General features: G+C 61.4%; 1 protein-coding gene across 1 annotated transcript in view; it reads right to left on the bottom strand.

Moving 5' to 3' along the window:
* The window catches only part of ITPR3 (inositol 1,4,5-trisphosphate receptor type 3), a 42076-nt gene extending 33308 nt beyond the window's left edge, over positions 1-8768 (bottom strand). Inside the window, exons 1-2 of the mRNA XM_054804296.1 lie at positions 8435-8768; positions 871-941 (exon numbers count right to left, since the gene is read on the bottom strand). Of these exons, the coding sequence (XP_054660271.1) occupies positions 871-941; positions 8435-8523 (160 nt within the window). The 5' untranslated portion in view covers positions 8524-8768. The remainder of the gene's footprint in view (positions 1-870; positions 942-8434) is intronic.
* Between the last annotated feature and the right edge of the window lie 3596 nt (positions 8769-12364).

Below are 12364 nucleotides of genomic sequence, written 5' to 3'. Positions count from 1 at the left end.
TTTCCCAGGTCGGTGCAGCAGAGACACAACCCCCGGGCTCAGCGCAGCTGTGGGCACCTCGGTCCCCGGGCTTGCAAACCAGGGGAGCGGGAGGCACGATCTGCTTTTCCTGGCGGCCTGTCCTGGCTTCTCCAGACCATTTCCACAGGCCAGGAGCCGTCCCGGCTTCCACTGACTCATCCCCTTTTCCGCCTGGACCCGGCCGGGGCTGCCCCTCGCCCAAATGGGAAATGACGAGCGCGGCCCCGAGCGCCGGGGAATCGACGCAGCCCAAAACGTGACAGCCGAGGACAGATCGGGATTTACCGTCTCTGCCTAAGCCCTGCCTGCCTTGTAAATGGGCGGCTTAATCCCCCGGCTCGCTCTGAGGTGCAGCCAAGCACAGCAGATGTAATTAGTGCTGAGCGCTAACTGGCTCACCTCAAAATAGTTTGCCTCTTGCAGCTGCCCCTCTGTCTGTCCCCTCCTGTCCCTGGCTCCTGGTGGGTAGACACCCAGCTGCCAGCATCCCTAGGGATGCATTTGGGGCTGGTCAGAGGATGGTTCCTGGTCACCCATGCTCCTTAGGGCTGGGCTACGGGGTCCCGAGGACCGTCCTACCGTAGAGATGGTTCCAATAAATGCATCAGTGCCCCCAGAGCAAACAGAGGAGGGCAGGTGGTTTGACCAAGCCACAGCAAAAAGCGTACGGAGGCTGCCCGAGATCCCTCCGGGCTCCTCTGCAAAGGACAAGCAGCACCTCCCGGCCCCAGGTGAGCTGGGACAACCGGGACCCCGGTCCCCATCCCTGGCATGGATGCTCGGGGCCAACATCATCCCCGAGGCTGCTACAGCAGTGATGGAGCTGCCCCAGCCCAGCACCAGTCTCACCTCGAAATTTCTTGGGCGGGTTGTCCAGGTCGCCGGCAGCCGGCTCCACCACGCACCGATCATCCACCAGCCTGCACGGGGACAAAAGCGGGAGCAGGGCGTCAGCAGTGAGTGACAGCGGGGCCCGAGCGAGCGGAGCGGCTTCACCACAAACCACTTCGCCACCGTCACCTGGCCCAAAGCGACAACGTCAAAAGCTGTGTCTCCTGTTTCCCACCCGTTTGCACTCTATAAATATTTAGGACGACAACGCTCGGCTCCTGGAGCAAGCAGCCGCTCTTGGGCGCTTGCTCTGAACACGTCCCCCCTTGTTCGCCACCACCCGCCATTTCTTCCACGTGCGTTTTTCATCCCGGTCCCTTGGGGCAAACAGCAGCAGATACAAATCGGCAGCAAAACCCCACGATGCTTCGTGTCAGCCGTGCTCCCGGGGCCTTTGCTCAGCGACCCGTGCAGGAGGCTCTGACGCCCGCATCCTGCCAGAGCAAATCCTGCTGGAGCAAATCCTGCCTTGCCCAGCTCCCGGCTGAACCGAATCCACCCCCCAGCACGGTGCACTGGTTGTGGTGTTATTTCACTGTTAACCTGGCAAAAATGTGATGAGTTCAACTTTCATTCAATGGTTCTCCTTCTCCGGCCGGGAGCTCGCCCCACCGGCACACAGAGGGTGTAGCTGCTGCAGATGGAGGTGGCAGGGACCCATCAAAACCAGTTATTAATTATTATCTGATCAGAGGTGGTGGCTCTGCCCATCAGATGCGAAGGGCTTTGTGTCTCCTCCCTGCCCACCTCCTTGTTTTCCCAGAGTTGAGCAAAATCCTGCAGGTTTCACCTTGAGTGCTGAGGACTGATTTCAGGATGGATGGGATGTTACTTTTCAGAGTTACCAAGAACAGCGAAGTACAACCCAGCACAAGGTTCTGCTCAGCCCCCAAAGCATGGAGGGACGAGCATCGCCCGAGGGGCTCACGCCGGGGCCACCCAGAGCTTATCTGCACGGCCCTCGAGGCTTCAAGGGAACTGGGTGCTCCAGTGGGACAGGCTGTACCCGCTCGCCCGCTTTCTCCCAGCCCCTGGGAAGCGATGCAGCGAGAGAAACCGAGCTCCTGCCCCGGGCGAGGAAGTGAGAAGCGTGTCCCCACCTGCGGAGGCTGAATTCGGGCAGCCGGCGAGCGTGCGAGGGGATGCAGGAATGCACCCACGACGCCATCCCGGGAGGGAGCACGCACTGCGGGAGCAGCTCCGTCCCGGGGACAGAAGATGCAGCCTGGAGAAACGAGGCACGTGCACAGGGCACGGCAGCAAGTGGCACAGCGGAGCCCGTGCCGTCCCCTCCGCCCTCCGAGGGACTCCCAACCCCCGCAACAAACCCAACAGCCAAAGCATCGCTGGAGACGGACATGCCGTGCTGCGAAGGGCTGGCAAAAGAGACGGAGCTCCAGCCTCCTTCCCCGAGCCCGGCCGCTCTCCGGAGGAGGGGAAAATTCCTTTCAATAGCTAGGCAGAGAGGAATTTGGCGTCCACGATGATGGATGGGGACCCCGGGGACCCCAGTGCTGCTGCATTCTTGGCAGGGTGCTCTGAACGCCCAGCTTTGCTGCTGCCCCTGCCACCAGCTCCCAGCTTTCTTTAAAGCTCCCTGGGGCCGGGGGAGATTAACCTTAGATTTCGACTAAAGAGAGAAAAGTAATTTCTCTAACACTTTTGATGGCAGCAGAACCTTGAAAACAATTAGCAAAGACCTAGAAGATTGGAAAAAAAAAACCCCAAACCCACAAGATTTCAGGGAACGCAGGGTGAGCTCTTTGCCAGACAGGGCTGCCTTGGCTTTGCAAACGCGCGCGGTCGGCAGCGCAGGGCGTTTGGGGCTGCCCGGACACAGCGCCTCTTCCCAGGGCCACCACAGCAGGGAAGGAACAAACGCTTTCGAAGCACCTGGGAGCGAAGACCACCGGAGGCTGAGCCCCAGCTCCCCCCCTCCGCCCCGGGTCAGGCTCACGGAGCAAAGCACCCACCCTCGGCACGTGCCCAGCTCCCACCAGTGCCTACAAAAGCAGAGGGTTCAATTCATCCGTGCACATTAAAAAAATAAAAATCCTCCATCATCGTGGCTGGGGGTCTCTGAGGAAGCACCTGACCTGCGTGGCCCATTTTCAGTGCCGAAGTAATCGGCGCGGGAGCCTCCCACCCACACCAGCTCTGCCTGCAGCATTCGCCTGCCGCTTCCCCGCGCCCGGCATTACCGCTCCACCGGGAAGGATTAGAGATAGTGACCTGCCAGGCTGGAAGTCTTAATTAGTTAATGATCTCAAGGCAGTTTCAGCATCTTTAATCCTAGGATTACACTCTCTGCAGGAATGCAAAGTGTTATTTTTATTAAACTGATACTGCAGACTAACATTCTTCAGTTAAAAACTGCTGAACATAATAAAAGGATTCTGACAGGGTGGACATGAGTCACCTGGGTGACTGCTGGGGCCAGGATGCGCTTCCACTAATCACCCGCATTAGCACGGCGGGATGGGGCAAAGCAGAGCTCCCTCTGCTATTAGAGCAGCGGGGACGTGCGGGCGCTCGCTGCAGCACCGAGCTGCGGGAGGACGCCGGGCACGCGGAGGGCAGCTTTCATTTCCCAGGTGTTAATGAGAAAAGGGGTTGTTGGTGTCTGAGCCCCTGGAGGAAGATCCTGGGCGAAGCAGCAGGATGCACCGATGAAAATGTCACACTTTGCCTTTTCAAATTACCGCCCGGGAACACGAGGGGCCAGATCCTGCGCATCGATGAGCCTGCTGCCTGCAGCCCAGCAAAGCGCGGGTGAGCATCTGGTTAGTTTTAAGCCGTGCAAGTCATCGCAGTGGTTCCAGTGGGGCTTTCTGCATGCTTTAAAAGAAAAAAAAAAAAAAATAAAATCGAGCACAAAGTGATTCCCTGGCCCGGGGCCAGCGTGCTTGGCCTCGCACGAGGCAAAGCCTTCACCGGAGGTCAGGGGAAAAGCAGTTCGTCCAGCGCTGCAATCCGCAGCGGTCGGACACCCTGAGCCTCCCCGGGGACGGCAGCCAGCTGGGGCTGACGTGGAGGCACCGCTCCTGCAACGCGAACCTGGGCTGGGGAAGAGGAGAGAGTCTTCCCCGGCTGCGGCGCGTCCGATGCTGAGAGGAGCCCCGGCACGCTGCGGTCCGGGGGTGCACGGGGAAGGAGCGCTCTGGCAGGACGGGAGCCCCAACCCAGGCAGGAGCACCCCACTACAAAGCCCGCCAACCCCTGGAGGCGAGGAAGAGGATGATGATGAGGAGAGCTCACTGTTGGGTACAGGGCTGGGTCAGCCCCTCTGGCTCGGGGTGCAGGATGGGCACTGAGCCGCAGGGAGGAATAAAAATAAAGTGAGCGAACGCAGGGCAGACATAAAACCGCAGCTTTTTCTCCCGCTGTCCCAGCGCCGGGAGGAGGAAGCTGCTCTTGGCCTTGCTTGCTTCTCCTCCCCGCAGAGACGAGTTCGTCCTGACCCGGCAGAGCTGGAGTTACCCTTTAACCAGCTGCATTTCCCTGAGCTGCTCCACCCTGCAAATCCACCTGCAATCACCATTACAGCTATCGAAGGTGTTATTTCACCTTAAACAGGGAACTGCCATTCAGGCACGTTTGCCACCGGCCCTTCCCCTCTGCCAGCCCACAGTGCCGGTCCCCGAGCCCCCGCCATCACCACATCCATCACGCTGGAGCAGGAGCTAAACCAAGGTCTCCGAGCTGCTTTCCCTGCTTGGCCTCTGCTTTGCTTTGCCTGGGTGATCCCCTCAGAGCACCCCACGTCAGCGGCTGTTCCTCCCATCCCAGATCCTGTCCCAAAAGTTCCCGCTCCCCAAGCACAGACGTCCCAGGAGTTACCAGCGCTAGACGCTAAGCGGCAAAGCAGCAGCACACACAAGCTCCCTGCGGTGAGCTGCCATGCCCTGGGGAAGCTGCTGCTCAGCGCCAACCCACATCCCTGACCCATGCGGCTGCTTTTCTCCCAAACTATTTCAAGCTGCCGCTTCCTCGGACACCTTTAATTAACAGCGGCGAAGCCATGGCAGCGAAGTCGGGCGGCCCCGCAGAGCCCTTCCCCTCGAGTCGAGCCAAGAGGGAAGACCAGACCACCCTGGGGTCCCTGCATCTCACAAACTCGTCCTGGGCACCTTCCCGCGTTCCCCAAACCACCTCTGGCATCTCCGATACACCCTTCTCGTCCCTCCCATCTTCCCCAAGGGACCGTGCTGCTCCCAGGGTGCTGAGCAGCACAGCCAAGGGACGCAACCAGCAGCGCAGCTGCCTACAGCCCGGTTCCCCCAACACGTCGGGGCGTTGCTGCTTTACAGCAGCCAGCTCTCGCCCTGCCTTCCCATGGGACTTCGTAAGTAACCTCCTCCTTTTGGGCTGTCTTTGTAGCATTTCAGCTACTTTGGGTATTTTGGCTCAGCGTTCCCCCACCTAGCCCAGCACTTGAGCACACAGGAGCACTCCCCACCCTTCGGTGGGATGTTTTTCCTCCTTAAGAGCAAACGCCCACTGCAGAGAGGGTGTGTGGGAGGAAGGGTTTGTTCCCCAGGGCCTTCCACAGTGCGATTTGGGGGGCTGGGAGCAGAGGAGGCTCAGCGGGGGCTGCAGGGCTCCCCTCACCTCTGCCACCAGCCGCCTCCATCATCCTCAGCAAGTTCCCTGTACGAAAGGAGGAAAGCACTTGAAAAAATAAAATAAATAGAGACTTAGTGTTAATAAGGGGCCTGATTCTGCTTCCCTGGTGCTTTTCAAGGCATTCCACTGACCGTGGGACACCTCTCTGCTGAGGGAAGTCCGGTGCCGCACGAGCAGCCGGTCCAGCCCCCAGGAACCCCCTGCACCCGGGGCTCAAGGGGAAGCTGCCGCTTCCCAGGCAGAGCTGCTACCAGCCTGGCTAGCTCCTGCCAACGATGGCACCCGTCCTCTGCGGTGAGAGCAGCCCTGGGTGCCAGCTCGGTCCTGGCCAAGCCCCTTCTCTTCCCATTTCCCCGCAGCCCAGGGCAGGGCTTCACACCGCTGCTGGAGCAAAGGGGCTCCCAGACCCGCTGCTTCGGGGCCAGTCCCCACCAGTGACTAAGCACTGGGGTTAATGGGTTTAACACGAAGCATGATTCGCAGCGGGGCCAGGCAGGAGGAAGAAATTCCAGTGTGCACCCCACCTCCTCCTCGGTGGAGGTCTTGTCAGACCCCTTTCCCCTTCCTCAGCCTCTCCAGGCATTTTGCAAACACGGCTGCGGAGGAGCTTTGTGCAAGCGGCTCCGAACTCCGCTGTGCTTCCCACCAGCGGAGCATCCCCAGCACGGACGGACGGAGCCCTGCGTGTCCCACAGCACCACCTGTAAGCACCGCCAGGTTGGCGTTTCGTTGATGTTCACACCCACATCAGCCAGGACACCCCAGAAACCCCAGGAGCGCTCCTGGGAGGAGCTCACTGCCCCGCCGGGGTGCTGGCACGGGGATGTCACAGCACCGGCACACTGGGGTACATCCCTTAACGTGACACTTGGGTCAGCGCCTGCAGACACTCCGTATCATCCCAGATAAACAGAGGATCCCACTGCAGACCCCCAGTGATCCCACAGCCAAAACCAGCCCCTCCTGCCCTGCGTGAGGGAGGATGGAGGGAGCGCTTCGAGCAGGGTGCTCAGCCGGGCACGCAGCACCCGCCGTGGGGCTGGCAGAGCTATTTGCCTTGCAAATGAGCTAAATAAGGTCCCAAGCTGTGGCAGGATGGCTAGGGAGAAGCACTCTCAGTAAGTCACCCAGTGCCTTACCGCAGGAGTGATTTAGGGTGTGGTTGGGTCTCCCGGCTCACAGGGCACAAGGGAAAACAATTTCCGAGGGCAGGAAACAACCAGGAGAAAGCAGAACCTCAGGAAAGCGGGGCTGCCCAGCAAACACCACGCTGGGGCCTGGGAAAAGAGGGTCTCCAAGCAAGCCCTGCTTTTCAGATGCTCGTAAGTCTAGAGAAGCACCCGGCAAAAAGGGGGACCTGGGGTCCAGAGCTGCAAACGGATCGGAGCTCCAAAGAGTTTAAACGCCTCTTCGTTCAGCACAGGGTGAGCCATTGGGATCTGCTGCGTGGGCTAATAACCAGTGCTGGGTCCCTGCAGAGCCTCCTCCGGACCCGATTTCACAGACAGGCTGGAAGGGTGCTCAGCGCTGAGCTGCCGAGTCTGCAGCCCCTGCCTCGGGACAGCTCTGGCGCTGGGAGAGCTACGAAACCTCTCCAAAAGGACCTTGGGGATGTCCTCCCACCCGTCCAGGGAGGGCTGGGTGCGGCCAGGCTGCATCCTGCGTGCGCAGGACCTTCTGCCCAACACCGTATAGTTGCACGCACAGGGCTTTTGTGCCCAGGTCCGACCCAGCTGCACACAGCTGCCCGGTTTTGGGCAGCATGGCGCAGCCGGCTGAAGGAGGGCTTTGGCGGGCATTAACCCAGAGGCTGCGTGTGCCCAGCGGTGGGTGCGCGAACACGTGTAGGCGAAGGTATGTACGTCTCCGGTTTATACATAGGCATGTGGGAGCAAGCGCATTCATCGCAGATTATAGAGCCGGGCAGCTCCTGCCCCAGGAATCCCATCCAAGTCAGCATTCCTGGCTGAGCTCAGCCGCTCCTACACGCAGCATGGGGCAGGCGTGCTGACACAGACCCACATCCACCCGCTTGGGGCTGCAGGCAAGGTTTGGGTCCCTGCTTCGGGGTAAGGAAAAACCCACCCGTGCCCAGGGGCATCGGACAATCCCAGCGGGATTGAGAAACCAGAGGATAGAGAAGACATCGCTGAAGGTCTTGGCCTGGCTATGCCTGGAAACAGGAGGGGCAAGGGATGGGTGCCCGAGCTCTCCGCTCGTCTCCCCAGGTTGGGCTGAGAGATACCCTCGCCCATGCTGGTGTGTCTGGGGGGGCTGCAAGGAGTTGGCTCAGCCGGGACCTAGCAGCGCCCCAGTCCCCCAGCCCTGAGCAGCACTTGGTGGCCGTGGGCACCTGTGTGCTGGTGACCCTGCAGTGATTCCCGCTACAAGCTCGGCCGCCGGGTGCGTGGGACCCTGTGGCAGGCAGCAAGAGCCATCGCTGCCTGTCCCAGGAGACGGCAGCCTCCAGCCACACCACCCGGGGCTGGAAGCATTTAATCACCCCGTGCCCCAGGAGGGATCCCGGCTGCCGGACCCATCCCACTCAGCCACGCGTGCGACCCCTTCCTAATCCCACTTAAGCCCATTTTGTCTCCCCCAGACCTTAATGGGGGAGAAACAGTTTCTGGCCGCGGCTGCCCGAGAGGGCGGGCTGCAGGGTTCCTCCAGGGCCACATCCTGCCCCCGGCAGCCACCGGAGCTGGGGGAGAGCCCGGAGGCACACAGCCTCCCCCCCCCCCCCCCCAACACCTGCGCCCATCCTTGCTGCAGCACCCAGAGCTTTGCGGCTCCTTTTCCCAGCGGGCTCAGCACCGCCTTCCCCTCATCCCATCCCGCCACGGAGGCCGGCTGCCCCGGGCCCGCTGCCCGGCAGGTACGGGAGGGTCTCACTCACCCCAAAGTGCTGATGAAACCATTGACGGAGCCCTCGGCGTACAGGGAGACGATGTCCCCGACATGCAGGAAACTTGACATCTCATTCATGGTTGCCCGCGACCCGGCGGAGTGCCGCTCCCTCCCGAAGTCACCTTCCCGTGCCGAAATCCACCATGGGGCGAGCGGGGACCCCTGCTCCGGGGGGCGACCCCGGCCCGGCTCGGGCTGGCTCCCTGCGAGCAGCCAAGGGGAGCGGGACGGCAGCGGGAGCCCCACGCACAACTTTTACATGTGCTGTGCAGGAAGGGAGCCAGGGGAGCCGGGCAGCCGCGGGCGTGCGGCGAGGAGGAGGAGGAGGAGGAGGAGGAGGAGGAGGAGGAGGAGGAGGAGGAGGAGGAGAGGGGGGGGGGGGGGAAGGAGGGGGATGAAGCTCAGTTCGAGGTTTGCATGAGCTCTGTCCGGCTGTCCGTGCCTCCGTCTCTGCACGGCTCCACCTGCAGCCAATGGAGAGCGATCAGGAAGTCCTGCTCGAAAAAGCATGCAAATATTTTTGGCCTGGGAGGAGAACCGGAGCCGCCTGGGGGGGTGGGAGGGGGTGCCCAAAAAGAGGCCCCACCCCCCGCTCCCCGCCCGCCTCCCGCCGTGGGGAGCGTGGGGTGGGGGGGGCCGCGCACCCCACTGCCCTCGAGCGGCCCCGGGCCCCGCGGGGGGGGGGGGACACGCCGGACTCACCACCGCTCCCGTCCACGCGGCTCCCCCCCCGTCTCGCCTCCCCACGGCCAGCCGCCGTCCCGGGGTGCTCGGACCCCGCAGCCCAGGACAGACCCCCCCCTCCCCCCCGCCAGCCTCCCCCGTGGGGGTTCCCCCCACTTGCGCTCCTCGCTCCGAAAGGCACCGGGCGCTTTCTCGCGAGCCGTGGGGGGCGCGGGGGGTTTCCCTGCACCGGAGCAGAACGGCGGGTGCAGCGGGCCGGCCGTGAGCACCGCCCCGCTCGGCGCCCGCCAGCAAAGGCGAGTGGCCGGTGGGATGTGCCCCATGTGTCCCCCCAGCCCCCTCCCCAGCCCGGCAGAGGCAGCGGGGGACCCCGGGTTGTCGTCCCCCCCCCGAGCCCTCTCCTGCCAGCGCAGGACCCCACAGCCCGGGTCCTTGTGTCGCCCTTGCTGCATCCCGCTCCCCACTCCGCAGCAGGACGGGACCCCCGCAGCCCCGCGCCCCGCTCCCTCGGGCCAGCGCTCCCCCAGCCGCAGCAGCACCGGCCCCGAGCGGGGAAAGGAGCAGGGAAAGCCCCAGGGCAGGACGAGGCGGCTCTCGCTGGATTTTTCTGCCCCAGGCGAGCGCTTGTGGCTTCCTGAAGCCCAGGTGCCTCCTGCCAGCGTGCCGCTCCCAAGCCGGCCCGGTTCGTACCCGCTTGGCCTCTCGCCACCTCCATCCCCTCCTGCCCCCGCACCATCGCCCAAACCCTCCCGCTGTTCAGTGCACGAGCTTTCCCCCTGCACCCCCAAACCAGAGTGACGCTCCAGCCCCATCCAACCTGGCGGTGCCTCAGGGTTCACCCAGCACCCAACACTGCCGTACCCAACCCACCCATCGCCACCAGGAGCTGTGAGCAGGAAGGAGCCCCCCACACCCGCCGAAGCCCACCCTGTCCCTGCAGCCTTGCCGCAGTCAACCCAACGCCGCAGGGCTGGGCAAGCAGCTCTGGGCTCCCAAAGTAGCGCCGGTGGAGAAAGACCGCATCCTCAGAGCATCTTCTGGACAGCACAAGTGCCCTAGTTCCTTACTTTTAATTAAAACTTACCTGCCGTAAAAACAATATCAGAAGGGGGGGAAAAAAAGCATGATGCTTTTCTCATTTATTTCCCTCCTGTCCTCTTTTCTCACAAACAAACACACAGGTTTCAGGAATATAAACCTTGCCCTAAATAGTGATATTTTTTTTTTTCCACTAGGAACCGGACAGGTCCCTTGGCAGAACAAAGGGAAAAAAAATTAGTGCAATTCCTCCGGGGGAGATGCGAATTCAGGTCCATCAGGATTAGCTGCGTTTTCAGCACAGGACAAATTTAGAAGCCTTTATCTCAGGGCAACAGAGGGGGAAAAGAGAAGATCATAAGAAAAAAAACTTGCTGCTGTTAAAAGCAAATGAAGTTTTCACAACAGGAGCTCAAAGAAAGCCCCCAAGGAATCAAAGACCAAAACTTTGTGTACAGATCAGCTGCTTTGATCTAAGGCACAAACAGCGCCTCAGCCGAGGGGCACCGCAGCGTGCTCATACTGGTGCCCACAGCGGTCCCACCAGCCTCGCTGGGCACAGCCGGGCCAGACACCACCTCTCCCAGTCTGGCCCAAACTGGGCTCCCCATGCACCAGTCCTCCCTTCACCCCAGGGACGGCTCACGTTTGCAGATCGCTGCGCAGTGAAGATCATTTGGAAGTGCAAAACTCCCCTTGCACTAAACAAACAGGCGGGCAGCCTGGTTTCTCCCACCCAGGAGAACAGGCAGCAGCAAGACAAAACCTCCTGAAGTCTCCTTCCCATCCCACGGCAGGAGACAGCCCCCTCCCCACGCTCGGGGTGCTGGACACCACGTCCAGCCCATGCTCGGGGCTGAACATCCCAGCTCAGCTCAGTTGAGGATGGGGAACCCAAGATGTTTCAGGGGTGCACTCCTGCCTACCCTGCACCCTGCACTGCACCTCCACATCTCCAAATCCTCCCTGGATGGATGAAACCCTTCCCGTCCTCCAGCCCTGGGAGGGCAACAGGCAGCTCCAGCTCCCTGGCTGAGCGGCTGGGACACGGCAGCTCTGTTGCTGTGGTGGGCACAAATGGGGACCCCCAGCATCTGCCACCCAAGGCTTGCCAGCACGCAGGCAACAGCACACACAGGTGGCTCCTAGGAGAAAAAAAAGTGCATTTCCCCTGTGGCTCAGTCGCTCTCAGCTGCGCTCAGCACAGCTATGACTACACTGAGCCATCACACTGCCCACCCTGCGTGTCCTGACTCTGCACAGGGTCTCTGGGCTGCTCGCAGCCCGCAGGGACATTTTGTACGCGGGCTCAGACCCGAAGATTCATGGGGAGCTGCAAACAGGCTGCAGATGAGTGAGCAGCCCTGGCCGTGGGGATGCTCACAGGCACATGCAGCAAGGTGGCCACCTCGCTGTGCCAGCGCTCGCTGCCCCAGGCCCCGGGGAGATAGTGGAGTTAAAAATAAGAGCGTTTCCTTCCTTACCCCCTACTTTAAGCCACACGATAAATAAAAACTGGGAGTTGCTGCCTCCCAGAGAGGAAGCGGCTGCAGAGAGGCAGCTGGTGAGTCAGTCCAGCAACAGTCATCCCCATCCCTAAGGTATGGTGTCCATCTCTGGCAGGGTCAGAGCCACGTTCTTCTCATGCTGAAATTGCTCCTTTGCAGGCAACTGCTCAAACTGCAGGGCCACCTCCCGGCCCCCCAGCCCTGTCCACAGGATGCTCCTTTGGCAAAAGCTCCCCTCTACCTGCACGCCCTTCCCACGACGGCCCTCGGCAGCGAGCACTCCCTGACACATGGGATGATGTTGGCTTCCCAACCATGCCGCAACCTTCTGACAGCCGGGATCGTATCCCCCCCAGGACTGGACAGGAGCCCAGCTAGAGGTCAAGTTTGTCCAGATGCTTTGGGAGCAAATATATCGTTGATGGAGAAGACAGCGAGCAGGGATGCTGGCCGGGGAGGCAGACGGGTTAGTGGTACCCGAGCAGCATCCCTGCGCCCTGCCAGGTCCCCATCTGGCTTTTGCATGGGTCTCCTCGGGCATCCCAGAACAAGGCTGGGAACTCAAGGGTGAAGCCACTTGGAAGAAGAAAGCAAAAAAATAACTGTAGCCTCCTTTGTTCGAGGAGGAGGAAGGGAGACACTCGGTCCCTTGTGCGCAAGCAGAGGGGGGAGCAGGAAGACTCTGCTGA

The sequence above is a fragment of the Grus americana genome, chromosome 25 (genome assembly GCF_028858705.1).
Source record: "Grus americana isolate bGruAme1 chromosome 25, bGruAme1.mat, whole genome shotgun sequence".
In the NCBI taxonomy this organism is placed as follows: domain Eukaryota; kingdom Metazoa; phylum Chordata; class Aves; order Gruiformes; family Gruidae; genus Grus; species Grus americana.
This window is presented reverse-complemented; position numbering and strand designations above follow the sequence as displayed.